This window comes from Hippocampus comes, unplaced genomic scaffold (genome assembly GCF_001891065.2).
Source record: "Hippocampus comes isolate QL1 unplaced genomic scaffold, H_comes_QL1_v1.1 scaffold85, whole genome shotgun sequence".
NCBI lineage: Eukaryota > Metazoa > Chordata > Actinopteri > Syngnathiformes > Syngnathidae > Hippocampus > Hippocampus comes.
This window is the reverse complement of record NW_017805540.1, coordinates 6,160,867-6,174,884: the sequence shown is the minus strand read 5'-3', so window position 1 is coordinate 6,174,884 and position 14,018 is coordinate 6,160,867. Positions and strand designations below refer to the sequence as shown.

The 14,018-nt window shown below is 40.4% G+C and overlaps 2 protein-coding genes across 2 annotated transcripts in view; both read left to right on the top strand.

The window, feature by feature from the left end:
• mrpl37 (mitochondrial ribosomal protein L37) overlaps window positions 1-6,428 on the top strand; it is a 16,853-nt gene extending 10,425 nt beyond the window's left edge. The window contains exons 7-8 of the mRNA XM_019879198.1: window positions 2,352-2,426; window positions 5,988-6,428. Coding sequence (XP_019734757.1) covers window positions 2,352-2,426; window positions 5,988-6,065 — 153 coding nt within the window. The 3' untranslated portion in view covers window positions 6,066-6,428. The remainder of the gene's footprint in view (window positions 1-2,351; window positions 2,427-5,987) is intronic.
• A 5,792-nt stretch (window positions 6,429-12,220) lies between these two features.
• Window positions 12,221-14,018, top strand: part of depdc5 (DEP domain containing 5, GATOR1 subcomplex subunit) — a 76,330-nt gene continuing 74,532 nt past the window's right edge. Inside the window, exon 1 of the mRNA XM_019878839.1 lies at window positions 12,221-12,346. The gene's annotated coding sequence lies outside the window, so the exon portion shown is untranslated. The remainder of the gene's footprint in view (window positions 12,347-14,018) is intronic.

Genomic DNA, 14,018 nt, shown 5'->3' with positions numbered 1-14,018 from the left:
TTTGATGACCACCATGGGCCGAGTAAAAACCGAGGGCGGAGGAGGACGGCGGAGGAGGACGGCGGAGGCGGCGGCGCGCCCCAGCCCCCGGAGTCCGGAGCAGGGAGAAAACTAAATTGGCGGTGGCAGAGCCGGCCGCGCAGCGGCGGGTTCAATGTCTTCTGGTTTTATGGTTATTTTGTTTAAATTTTTGATGGGAAAAAAAAAGATTAAACAAAAAAAACTTTGTCCGACCTACCGACCCTATGCTGAAATTTATTGTTACCGGAAACACACTATCTTTTTTTTTGGCCTAATCTTGGCATAGACGATTCGATGTTGCGAAGGTGGAGGCTCCGGCAAGAAGAACTGAGCCAGTGTAAAAAGACAACCAAAGCTTTTAAAGGTTTTAAAGGTGGGCCGTCGTGGTGTTATAGATTCATGAAATGGAAGCCTGTCTATTAGGGCAAGCACGACATTGTGTCAGCAGCTCCCTCCCAATTACGAGGACAAACTTGCTTCGTTCTGCACATTCACACAAACAAAGATAGCAGAGAATTCCATCAGCCCAGATGAAATAATAAATATGGACGAAGACCCTCTGACATTTGATTTGCCTCTCACTCGGACTGTAAATAAAAAAAGGTGATTTCCCCCGTCATACTGAAAACAAGCGGCCACGAGAGAACACATTTTACCTGTATTTTGAGCCGCGCAGCATCGGGCCTAAAGCTGCCAACGATGATCATTTTTAAGCGGCTGACGAAGAAATAATGTCATATATCTTTTCCCATTTATATGATTTGCATTATTCTATTTAAAGCCTAGTGTGCTGCAGTGTTTCTCCTCGTAATTACGCAAATGCGCATCAAGATCTCTCTTTCTCTGGCCTCTGATTATGTGTTTCAGCGTAATTTCGTTGTGCAAATGCATTTATCATGCTCATAAAAATATGGAGATTATTCTCAATCTAAGAAATATTGCGTTTTTTTTCTGCGGGGGTTCAGCGGGGGACCGCGTCACCGGCCTCACCCGGCGGCAGGAACGCAGAAGCAAACCCCCGCCTACTCATTGGCCAGCGGTTTATAGTACGGTGCGGCGCATATAATTACAAAATTGATTTTTCTTCATAAATCTGAGCATGCGGCTCTTAATCAGGTGCGGTCTGTAGCCCGGAATTTACGGTATTATATATATATATATATATATATATATATAAAACTATTTTAAAAGTGAATTCAACAAAATGTCAGTATAATAAGCCTCTGAATGTATTCTTTAAAGTAATTTTGTGATAATACTCACCATTAATGTGAATGGTTTTCCATTCCTCACGATTGCTAAAAATCCAGCAAAACTAGCGGAATTATAGTCAGTCACCTTGCCGGGTCCATACGCGGAGTTTCTGCCGGCTAGCTTGCACCCTGCTCAGTAGCTTGCACGCTTCCTTTCCGCTGTCTCTCGCAGGGTATTTTGATGCGAATGTCACATGGCGCGTGTCAAAGTGCATTCGACTGTTTCATTGGTGGTATTTTGTCATTGTAAATTAGAGACACCGCAGAACTAGTTCTCCCCACAAAGGTGAATCCTTCGGTCCATTCGTGCTGAAGTCTACCATACTCGTCATTTTTTTTCTTTTCGCCATCTTATTCGTTTAGGATTAGTTTTGATCTAACGTCCGAGCAGGCTGATTCAAAAGGCGGCGTTCACCTGTTTCCGCAGCAACGGCTAACGTAGGCCAGTATTATCCAATCAAAATTGCTCCTGGAGCCAACTGCAGCCCTGAACAAGAAATGATCAGTGAAAAAATCAATGGCTGGATTAAACAAGCGAGAATATTTTGTTTTATCTGCAAGCCAGATGCAATCATCAAAAGAGCCACATGTGGCTTGCGAGCCATAGGTTCCCGACCCCTGTTCTGGAGCCTTGAATTTTCAAAAGACTAAAATCACTTTAAGAGGTATATATCAATCAGTTTACAAACAATGTGGTTTGGTTAGTTTTCATTTCAATATCGGGCCACACCCAGGTCTAATTACCACCACATTTGATGAATCTTACACTCACTTAAATAGTATATGTCAGTGGAGTAGATAACAAGATAAAAAAAAAAAAAAGAAGCACACCGCGCCATGTTTAAAAGAATTTCAAGAATTACAAAGCAAAATTATGGACATCAACTTGGAAGAGGTTACAAAGCCCTTTCAGGGTGCCTACACAAGTACATTATGGAAAAGTAAGAAATTTGATTTCAGAAATTTCAATATGCTCTGGCATGAAAGAGACCAATATCCAAGAATAATACGATGTAATTCATTCATGCACTGTGTTGGCTTTTTGTAAGTTAATATGATTTAATTCACTTGTTTTAGGTGTGGATGGATGAAGATGCTGAGCTCTACGATTTTGCCAAAGTCAGACCACTTTTCAAGAAGAAGCAATTGAAGGTAACCACTTACCTTAACTTTAAATGAAAGACGACTTGATGCATTGTTTTCACAATTTAAAATTGTTGCAGTTGTCTTATTCTTTTGTACCCCCAAAAAAATCAGGATCAAGAGTTATAGCGTACTTTCTGAACCTGTAAACTAATTTTTGGCTTTGTTGTTGCTGTTCTCAAGCAATTTTAGGGGCGGGCTGTTTAATGCAAGAAATAGTGCCTTCCCGTTACCCTGGTTCCACACCGAAATGGCCTTATTTGCGCCCTTGAGTGGTCGCTTTTACATGAGTCTTTTTTGGGGCAGAGCAGTTACAATGGAACCACGTTTCAGAACCAACTCGGAGGTGGTGCTAAAATGCCGGGCGTTGGAGGCTTAATGGGGCCGTGTTGTGTATTTATGTATTCTTGTTGGGGGATCACCATTCACTTCCACCGCTGTGATTTCTATTATTTCTGTATAAATATGTAAAATTATTCCCAAAAAGATCTCTAAGAAATGAAACTTTACAATAAAAGCAGTAACCTTGCACTATTAGTGCCCACACCAAATCGAAAAAAACCTCAACAGTAATAAATACCAATTTAGAAATTGAAACACTCTTCAAATATAATAAATTAAAGTTTTTTAACATCCTCTAGTTTTTGTGGAAGTCCATCCCAAAGATGAAATGACCTAAGTAGGACCAACTTCTGTAAAAAGTTAGTTCTGGGCCGATTAATCGATAAATCGAGACAAAATGCATGTTGAATAGAATAACTTGGAATAGAATAAAAGTCTGACTTACATATCTAAAATGTTGTCATCCCTTGGCATCCCCCATGATTTTCAAATCGAAGTTGGTATAACGGTCAGTATTACTTTCTTTTAAATTATTAAATAGTCACACTGGGCAAAAAAATCGAAATTTTAATCATGATTTCGATTTTGGCTTCTCTTGATCTTTCAACCTTTATAATGAAGACAATGGCCAGAAGTTCCCTATTACCAGTGTCATAACTATGTTCAGCTGGGTTGAGGCGGTGTGAGAAGGCGGCGCTGGGATGCAGCCTCCAGTCGAGTGGTCATCGCTGGGACAAGACAACCTCCACTCCTGGATCCGATGCGTCTACCTCTACGACAAAGTGATAGTCAGGATTAGGGGGGGTGTCAATACTGGTGAGCTAGCCAACATATGCTTTGGAGAAATAAAGGTAGCGTCAGCTTCTGGGGTCCATAAAAATGGAATTTCTGCTGATGTAAGCCTTGTCACAGGTTCTACCTTGCAACTAAAATTGCTTATAAATCGCCTGTAAATGTTGGCAAAACCCAAAAATCTCTGCAACTGCTTCCTTGTTGGCGTTAGCCACTGGACCACAGCCTTGATCTTGGCTGGAATGGCTCTAAATTGACCTCTCTCCACAACGAACCCCAGGAGTTGTACAGAACTGGAGTGGAATTTGCATTCTTGTGCTTTTACATCCAACCAGTTCTCCAACAGGCGTTGCTGGACTAAGCGAACATGTCAGACATTCTCAATGAGATCTCTGGAAAAATTTAAAATATCGTCAATGCAACCAAAACAGAATTTGTTTGTCATGGCTCAAAGCACATCATTAATAAGAAATTGAAAAACGGCAGGGGCATTCATGAGACCAAATGGCATCACTAGATATTCAAAATGTCTTAAAGGGGTCTTAAAAAGCCGTCTTCCACTCATTTCCCTCTGTTATCCAGATTTCATTCTCGGCATTACAGAGGTCGAACTTAGCAAGGATGGTAGCAGATTGAAGCGAATTAAACGCAGAATCCATAAGTGGAAATGGTTCTTTGTTCTGAATAGTAATTCATTGAGACCACGGTAGCCAGCACAAGGATGGAGACAAAAACTGGACGAATTAGACCTGCAGCAAGTGACGAGTTAATGTATTCTTTCAGAGCCTCTTGTTCAGGTTTGGATACATGGTAAAGTGTGGAACTTGGCAATGTGATCAATAGCGCATTCGTAGGGACGGTGTGGCGGGAGTGATTGTGTCCTCTCCTTACTAAAAAAAACTTACACAAATCATGACATTCTGGTAGAATGTTACTTAACTTGACCTGCTCGACTTCTCCCTCAACAGAGGAGGGTGAATGGGTGCTCGCAGATCGAAGAGAGTGGGAATGTGTCAGAGTTATCAATTAGACGTTCATAATAAAGACCCAATGAGGAGAGGAGACACTCGATACTGGTACCGGGGGAACGGAGAGAAGCGTTAGGTTTCAATTCTCTGCACGTCACCCACGGATCTCCCCTCTCGCCCTCTAATTTATTTCTCATTGTGTGCACTCATGACAAAAACACCAAGTTGCAGCGGGTGTTGACAGCTCCATCCACGTCCGACCTTGCTCTTGTTTTGTCTTATTACCATATCTCATTCCAACCACATTCTCAGAAAGGTGGTTGTGTCCCCTTACTGTCGCACAATGCATGAAGCATTCTTCATTGCAAGCATTATCAAGTCATCACAATTAATATTCAAATGTATCATAAATAAAACTAAAAGACATAATTATTTATTCAGAATGACAAAAACCCCCTCCACTTCTCATTTGCAGGTTTGTCCCAGTTAATGTCGGGATTATGAAGTTTTAAGATTAACATCGGATCAGACTGCGTTACATTTTTAAAAACTAGAGATTTTATCTAATTGTATTGAAACTGTGAGTGTTTCATCCTAAGATGTTCAGAGCAACAAAGAAAAGCAAGGCTTTTTTTTTTGCCATGGGGACATGTCGTTTGAGAAGATCAATGACGCCTATTCTGATGTTTTTAACATTTGTGCATACATGAAACATGGCACACACACACCAGGCCAAATAAAAACCATTTTATGAGTTCATTTTGCAGTTAAAAAGAAAAATGACTTAGTTGAGCCTTCTACAAATTTTTAATGAAACGGCTTGGATTGAACATTTCAACAACTTCGGCCAAAAGTTGGAGGCACATGAAACAGCCTAAGACCAACAAAAAGTCCCTGGGGCCCTATTCAAAACTCAAAAATTGTGCCTAATTTTTGTCCTTTTATCGAGGTTATAATCTGATGTGCTTCATTCAATAAATTCCAATTACAATGTGCCAGTATCCCACTTCACCTTTCCCCATGACATGGCATAAAATGCAATCCCTGCGATCCCAGGTCAGCCCAATCCTTCGTGTGCAAAGACGCAAGGCATCAAAGATGTGGATGTAGCAGAATGAAAATGGAAGAGTCTTGTAATTTCACATACAAGGGCATTTTGTATTTGACAAAAATAATAACACTGTTCAAGAATTAATGTCTTTAATGTGCAGGGATGAATGGGCATGAGGCTCTGATGATGGTTTGGACAGGTTGAGTATTGAAGTAAATGAATAATCATTTAAATAATCGTGATTTCAATCTCAATCAACATAATCGTCTGTATTATTTTCTCCATAATCATCCAGCCTATATATGCCTATATATATCATTGGCATTCTCAAGACCCACTAGCTTAAACAAAATTTATACAGTATATATATATATATATATATGTATATATATTTTTTTTTTTTGTATTTCTCTCTAGGTACCAGCTGGTGTTGCAGGATACAAGCCTGAGACTTTCACCAAGTTCCTTGCCCTTTACCTCCATGGCGCTGTGTAGCAATAAAGACTTCCATTCATCGTTGTGATACAACTGTGAATCAAACTTTCTGTGTTCAGGGAAATTATTTCCTGAGATTCCCTCACCGTGAACGGTCTGAATTCATTTTCCAGGTTAATCATAGTGTAAAGAATAAACGTACAAATGATTCCCTGTAAAAAGGTGTCAACCCATTAAGTATCAAAATAATGCCATACTGTATCCTGTACCCTGCCATATTTTAGACCGCTTTACATAATACCTGTGACATGACGTGCTGTAAACTAGACTTTTTTTATGGTCTAATTGGGCTATAAAGATGCCAAGGATGCCATATAGTATAGGCATTTGATAAAACATCGATATAAATATAATATTGATTGTCTGAAATTTATGGAACGAAACTCGCAATAATTTGGATGATAGTAATGTGGGAAATGTTGCCTAATTCCAGTTTTAACATTGGCCCTGGTTTGGTACCCACCAGTTCTTTTATTTTCAATGGCCTCAAAAATAAGTCGAATCCCTAGAAAATTGCTTGGGCAGAGTTAGGCTGTGCAATTAGTGCAAATTTAATTGAGATTTCGATTCTGAGTCCTCTTGATCTTAAACATGTTAATTGAAGAAAAATTATTGCCAAACGGCATGGTGTTTTCATAAGCTTCCGAGTTGTGAAAGTACTCGGAATAAACCATGTTACTTGCAGAGCAAGCATGTCAGCTTATGCGATTCTACCCGCCCAAAGCCTGCTTTAAAATGTTTCATGATACCACATTTGGCGTTTACTGTAAGACTACAGATACAAAAAGAATTAGATGTAAATTTAAATAGAAGACATGATTCATTTTAAAAACATCGCTAGTGATAAAACTGAAGTCAATGTAAAATCTCAATGACATGCGAACAAGAAATCAGCATTGACTTTGAGAATGATATTCATTGAAATAAAGAATGGACTTTCCTGAAAATTCCGGAAAAAAAATCAAAATAAATAAAAATTATATAAGAGCTGTCAGTTTAGCACGTTTTTATTGGCATTAATTTAAATGAATTTTAACGGGATTACATTTTTTCTCGTGAGATTAACGCGGCACACGTCACAGCGGATGTTACGTTGCTCTATAAATAAACCAGAAACAAAACAAGTGCACTGAATAGGTCCACGCACGTTTGTTTTGCCAGCCACGACAGCGCGAGACACCGAAAACGGATACTTAAAGAGTTTATGAATGGAAAGTTTACTGTTAAAAAGTTGCCAGATTGCTCCACTGACAAGACCAAAGTTACCTGTATGTTTTGCAGTCATAAACTGAGTTATCATCATTGCACGTCGAGTCTGAAATACCACTTAATGGCCAAGCACACAGCTGATGTGAGTACTCCACCCCCTCGTCCCAGACAGACAGCTATAGATGATTTCAAAGCTAAGAAAATGGATGACCCGACGAAGAACAAATTTGCTGAAGCCATAGCTAAATGTATGGATGCTGCATGCAAGCCTGTCAACATTGTCCACAGCTCGACTCAAGCTGAAATCATTCGCGTTGCATCTAATGACTCCACTACAGATTGCCAGCGAGAGCCTCCATTACAAGCTGTGTAGAGATTGTAAGTAGCGGAGAAGGCTAAGGTAGACCAAGCGGGAGAAGACACTGTTTCGGGAGAGAAATAAGAGACGAGGTTGATTAGCCTCTGGTGAATAAGAGCAGGCAGCCTGTCGAATAGGATGTATGCCACTGACGCGATTGTTACTTGTTTGGAACTATTTTGTGTGGAAGGTTACAGTGTTCCGTGTCCATATAAATAAAGCGGGTGAAGCTTCTCTGTGTTCGTCTGACAGTGACGGTGCACAGAGGCTGTGACATGACAATGAAAGTTCAGCGGTGCAGTGGTAGCGACCTAGCAAAAATAAAACATCTCCAGTGTTGTCATCGAACCAAGTGTAGTCATCCGAAATGATGTCTACACAAAACCGTAGAGAGACTTCCGCGCAAGAAGGACCAACAGAATCAACATAGCCTGACTGCTGTGTTCAAAGCAAACTTGAGAAAAACGAAGTATGCAACCATGGCTTAAATCCACTATAGGCTGAGTACTAGTTTACCTTAGATGTGCACTTTATAATGTTATATTGCTCTCTTTTGATTCCATAAAAAGAGCTGTTAAAGCAGCTGTTGTGTGACAAAATATTTTTTGTGTGAGAGATTATGTGTGAATAACTGCTCCAAGTGAAAAATGTTCATGTAAAATTGAAAATCGAAATTGTTATTTCAGTAAATATTTGCATTTTGCACATAGAAAACTGATTCATGATTCCACGTTGATGAAAGCATTAAAATGGGAAAAATAGGACAAAAGATTATAAAAGGAAATTCAGAAACGATCAAAAATGCGTGAGTAATCAATATATATATATATATATATATATATATAGCATGTTTAGCGGATCCCGGCTCTGGCCTTCCTGTGTGGAGTTTGCATGTTCTCAACGTGGGTTTTCTCCGGGTACTCCGTTATCCTCCCACATTCCAAAAACATGCGTGGCAGGCTGATTATACACTCTAACTTGTCCCTAGGTGTGGGTGTGAGCGTGAATGGTTGTTCGTCTCGGTGTGCCCTGCGATTGGCTGGCATCGATCAGGGTGCTCAGGGTGTCCCCCGCCTACTGCCCGAAGACGGCTGGGATAGTCTCCAGCGACCCTTGTGAGGATCAGCAGATCGGAACGTGGATGGATGGATGGCACGAAATGATAGGGTTATTGCAAACATGTTTTGTCATTAAATGAGTTATGAATGTGCTGAAGTATCCACTTCCAGCCCAGAACCTCTAACCATCAATCTTCTCTTTGTAGTTTCAGAACACAAACATTGACGCTAAGTACACACACGCGTGTGTGTGTGTGAGTGTGTGTGTGTGTGTGTGTGTGTGTGTGTATTTAGCGTCAAGCCATGCATCCATCCAGCTGCAGACTGTCCAACAGCACCGACCTTTCCACTGAACAAAGCAGGGCTGTGAAAATGCTGCCCATTACATGCGCAAAAGACAAGCGCCCCGGGCCTGTCCAGCAACGACAGTCAAATGCCGCCGACATTCCTCCCAATCAAAATCAGTGCTGGTACACGCGTGCTGCCGAGAAGGCGCACCCACCAAGCACAGATTCTTCTCTTGATGAATGCTGTGGCCAAAAATGCTGAAAACAATCCAAATCAGACCCACACAATGTAACAACAACACCGTGTGACAAAACAAAAGACAAAAACAACAAAAACCGCATGGCTCCTGAAGAGCACTTGCTGACGGCTGCCTACTCGGCCGCCATCTTGGAAAAAAAAGTAGTTAGAAAAAGAAGTAATATTACTTATTTATTCTTTAAGTTGTCTGCTCCCATAGAAGTGGAAGCAGATAAAATATTTTGGTCTTGGGCACCAATTTTTGGGATACTGCAATAACTTTAACATCAGCTGTAGTGGACAAAGTACAGTAAAATCTTTCAACCACAGAGGCAGTATCAAGGAAGTGTTTTCTTTACCAATCCAGCACGAATCTCCGACTCCTCTGGACAGCCGCTTAAATTGATTCCTCTTCTCAAAGAAAATAGACAACATATTCTCCCAGCCAGGTGTGTAAATGCTTTTGCTCAACAAAAATGCATTCTCTTGACAGTACCGAGGATTATAATAATTTCCCAAAAGTTCTCAAGTGATATATTTGAAGCAGTGCCGAAAATATATCAATCAGCAACCATTTTGGATAAGATTTTGTCAGGTCGATCAAAAACATGAATGGTAAATACAGCATGGATAAAATCAAGCACAGGTTCCAAACAGTAGGATGACCTATTCATTGGCAATTATCAATGTGTCTGAATTAAGTCACTCAAAGATTCCAAAGTAGGTCACCCAAAGATTCCAAAGTGGTTCAAGAATGTTACATGTCATGGATGAACCAGCTTTGCATTCCAGTACCAGTTGCATCGTAATGTGTTCTATCACTGGTGGGGTTAACAAAAGTCCTCAAACAAAAGTGTATTCACGGAAAGAAAAAAATAGTGTGCTTTTATGATTAAAAAAAATAATTTAAGCAGTGACAAGACAATAGCAATATAAAGACACTTTATACTACTAATATTGTAGCTAATTGTCAGGTTGTTTTTTATTTTTATTTTTTAATAAATGCCACTTGGCGGGGCAGATATAATTGGCACCGATCTGTCACACATGATTCCATAAAAATATTGCTCCGTCTACAGATATTTAACAGAGCACTATCCCTATATGTTTGACGTATGGTTACGGAAATGAGTTAACAATTTTTTGTGTGTACAAGTTTTGAATGTGTATATATATATATATATATATATATATATATATATATATATTTTAACATTTACAGGGGTCATGTGTGACCTTGACCTATCGGTTTCATCCAATTCACTTCAAACATGGCCTCCACCATCTCAAGACCTGGGATAATAACAGGTTTCACCATATTATATAACTCTTTCATATTCCTTAGCTTTAAAAAAGAAAATGCTTAAAAACTCCTACGTTGGCTCACCAAACTTAAATGAATATCTAATGTAATCTATCTGTAGTGTTTTGTCATACATATAGTGTCATCTCACGGCAACACCAAAGGTCATCTATTACATTTTAATGTACTGAAAAGCATCAAAACATTGATCATGCTTTATGCCTAATATTGTGACTTTTTGCTCGAGGGCGTGGCAATGACAGTGGCAAAATTTTACTGAGAAAACACTGTGGAGTAAAGTCAAGATGTTCTAAGGCAGGGGTCCCCAACCGCCCGTCCGCGGACCGGTACCGGTCCGCCGGGCATTTGGTACCGGGCCGCACAGAAAGAACTTGCCTTAATTCCCTTTTATTTATTTCGGAATACGAATGATATTTTATTTTGAAAAACTACCGGATTCTCCGTTACATCCGTCTGTGTCACGCTTGACACACGTGAAGCCGCTTCTCCATCACGTGACCGATTACAGTACTTCAAAACAAAACGCAGGAGCTCGCAAAATGAGTTAAAAAAAACTGCTGGAGATCGCAAATGACAGCGACCTTAAAAGTACGTTCGAGACAACTGGATTAAAGTTATGGCTGAATACTCTGAGATCGCCACAATAGCACTGTTGCTATTTCCGACATCCTACCTGTGTGAGGAGGGGGTGTTGCAGAAAATCAAGCTCGGGGCTGTGGTGAGTGGTCATTTTCATGCACTTTGAATTTGCGTTGTATCGTATTTTGAAGGCATTAAACATTGCCATAGCGATTGGAGTGTTGCGGCCAGATTAGACGCTCCTTGTGTTTATTATTATATTTCGAAAACACCACAGTTTTCATGCAGCTCATACCATATTATTTTGTTGTATTATTTCCGCCACACCTTAAATGCCGGTCCCTGAAAATATTGTCTGACATAAACCGGTCCGTGGGGCAAAAAAGGTTGGGGGCCCCTGTTCTAAGGAACATAGAATAGAAAGAGTAAAACAATTTAAGCATTTAGGGGTTATGGTCAGATTAAAGATTAACGTGGACAACACATGTCCAGAAGGTAAAATAAGATAAGAAAACTTTTATTAGTCTCGCAATGGAGAAATTCCCAATTCACAGATAAATGTATATGAATAAAAAAAGATCTATAAATTTATATAATAGATAAATGTAAAAATAATAAATAAAAAGTGAATGGGAGATATTTGGCCGCGATTGGGAGGGGTGGGGCAGATAGAGAGGCATTAAAATGTATTGTGGAACAATTAGATCAAATATGGATGATGAACGTGTGGTGCCAGCAGCAAAAACGATTCTAAAAGAGTTGCATTTTGTACTAAATCCGGCGTTAAGGACAACAACTCCGCAAAGGATCCTTAGGTTTAGAAATGGAAAATATATTCCATTAGAAATTTGCAGGAAACAAATGTCAGTTAATTACTGTATTGGACTAGTGCACAAGGAAAACGTTTTGAAAACCTGTTGGAAGAACGAAGCGAGAAGTCGTAAAGGACCTGGAGTTAGAGCAATTTAGTATTATTCCGACATTTCCAACACCGTGGTTACTTCCAGAGACAGCGGTAACCACAGAGAGTGGAAAATCAAGAGGGTCAAATCTGGTTCACACTCCATACCAGTAGGCGACGGTAATGCACATAACCGTTTCTTGTCATAAGAAGAAGAAGCAGCAAGAAAACAAAGAAGGATACAGAAAAAAAATCAACTTCATTCTTCGAATTTATTCAAGCGTCACAAACGACTCAGTGTAGGACTTCGATTACGAGTAACAACCGGTAAGATATCGAAAAATCACGTTTTCGTCGTTGTCACGTCTTTGAAAATTACGTAGAACGTCATTGCGCTGACTCAACGACCAGTGATCTAGACCTTATGTTTAACAACTTGTTAAAGTAACAATGATTCGGAAGTACAGTCAGTACACTTGGATTTACTGTGGTCATTTGCTATTGTATGCCTTTGCATGTCATATACCAAGGACGGGAAATTTTATATGCTTGGGTTGGAGGATTTTTTTTAAATCATCAACGTTACGGGGGGCGGCACATAGGACCATGCACTTCCTAACCAGATGTATGACAAAAATACCATTTTATGCAGGCAGTGGTTGTTTGGCCGTGACAGGCTCTGATGGTCAATAACCGCAACGAGGAACTCTTAGCTTGTAGGGAATTGGCTATTCTGATGACAGTAGTTGGCCGCAAATACGTTATTTTAGAGCAAACTAATTTTTGTTGCCGATCACAGTCTATTTCCCGTTCCACTTGGAGAGCCGTCATGACTGTGAAAACATATAGAGAAGTCAAAAATAATGTTATATTCAACGATTGTTTTAAGTTACTGTAATGAGGGGGTTGGTAACAAGAAAATGCTTACAATATATATATATATGGGATGCTCCCTGGACACTCTGGAGGAGGTGGGCAACAGGAGGATGCTCGCTAAACTAAAAGCGATGATGGACAGTCCCTCCCACCCCTTCCAGCCAGCCCTGACAGCACTGGGTAGCTCCTTCAGCCAGAGACTGTTACACCCGCGCTGCAAGAAGGATACCGCCGCTCATCCCTACCAACTGCTGTCAGGCAGCTGAATAAACATAGTGTACGTGAAAACCTGTAACCATTGAAAATAGCACAGCCGCCTTATGCTGTGTTTTCTATGCTATTGCTAATTTATTATATTTATTCTACAAATATATTGCTAATGCTATATTTTATATTGCACTTATATTGAACTGTGTACAGTTCTTTTCTGAAACATTTATTTTGTGCAATGAAACACTTTGTTAACCCCCCCACCCACCCCAATTTTGCTGCTGTCGACTGCAAATTTCCCCAGTGTGGGACAAATAAAGGTTATCTTATCTTAATATACATAATGTATATACTGTATATTAGGGTGGTCCATTTTGGAAAAGTTTGTCGGATTCGTCGGGCCGGGTCGGAAATCTTGTCGATACTATGACACAAGGATGTGTGCAAAATTTTATTCCGATCGGATAATTTTATCCCGTCCCGCAGAGCGACCAAAGTTTCCCCTATGGAAAGAATGTTACGGGGCTGAATGGTAGTACGGTTTCTCCCGTACAGTAAGGATTTTGTTTTGCTCAGTTCACACTTGCAATAATTCAAAGACGGAAGACAGGAACGCATGTATTGCAAAAAAGGCAACCGTGGTGATCCTGCAACACTGGTGAGATTGTTGGTCCATGTTAACTGGTCCATCTATCTATCTGTCCATCTGTCTATAATGGCCATCAACACTAGTGACACTGTTAGACCGCAAAAAAAAACGAAATCCGCCGTGCGTGCCATCCCATGCCTACTTCGCGCACGGGTGCAACGCCCGGTGTCGCTCCACGACCTGCAGAAGGTGCTGTCGCTGTTCCTCGTCGCGCGTAAAGGCGCCGCAGAACGCGCTGATGAGGGCGACGCCCCTCTCCGCAAA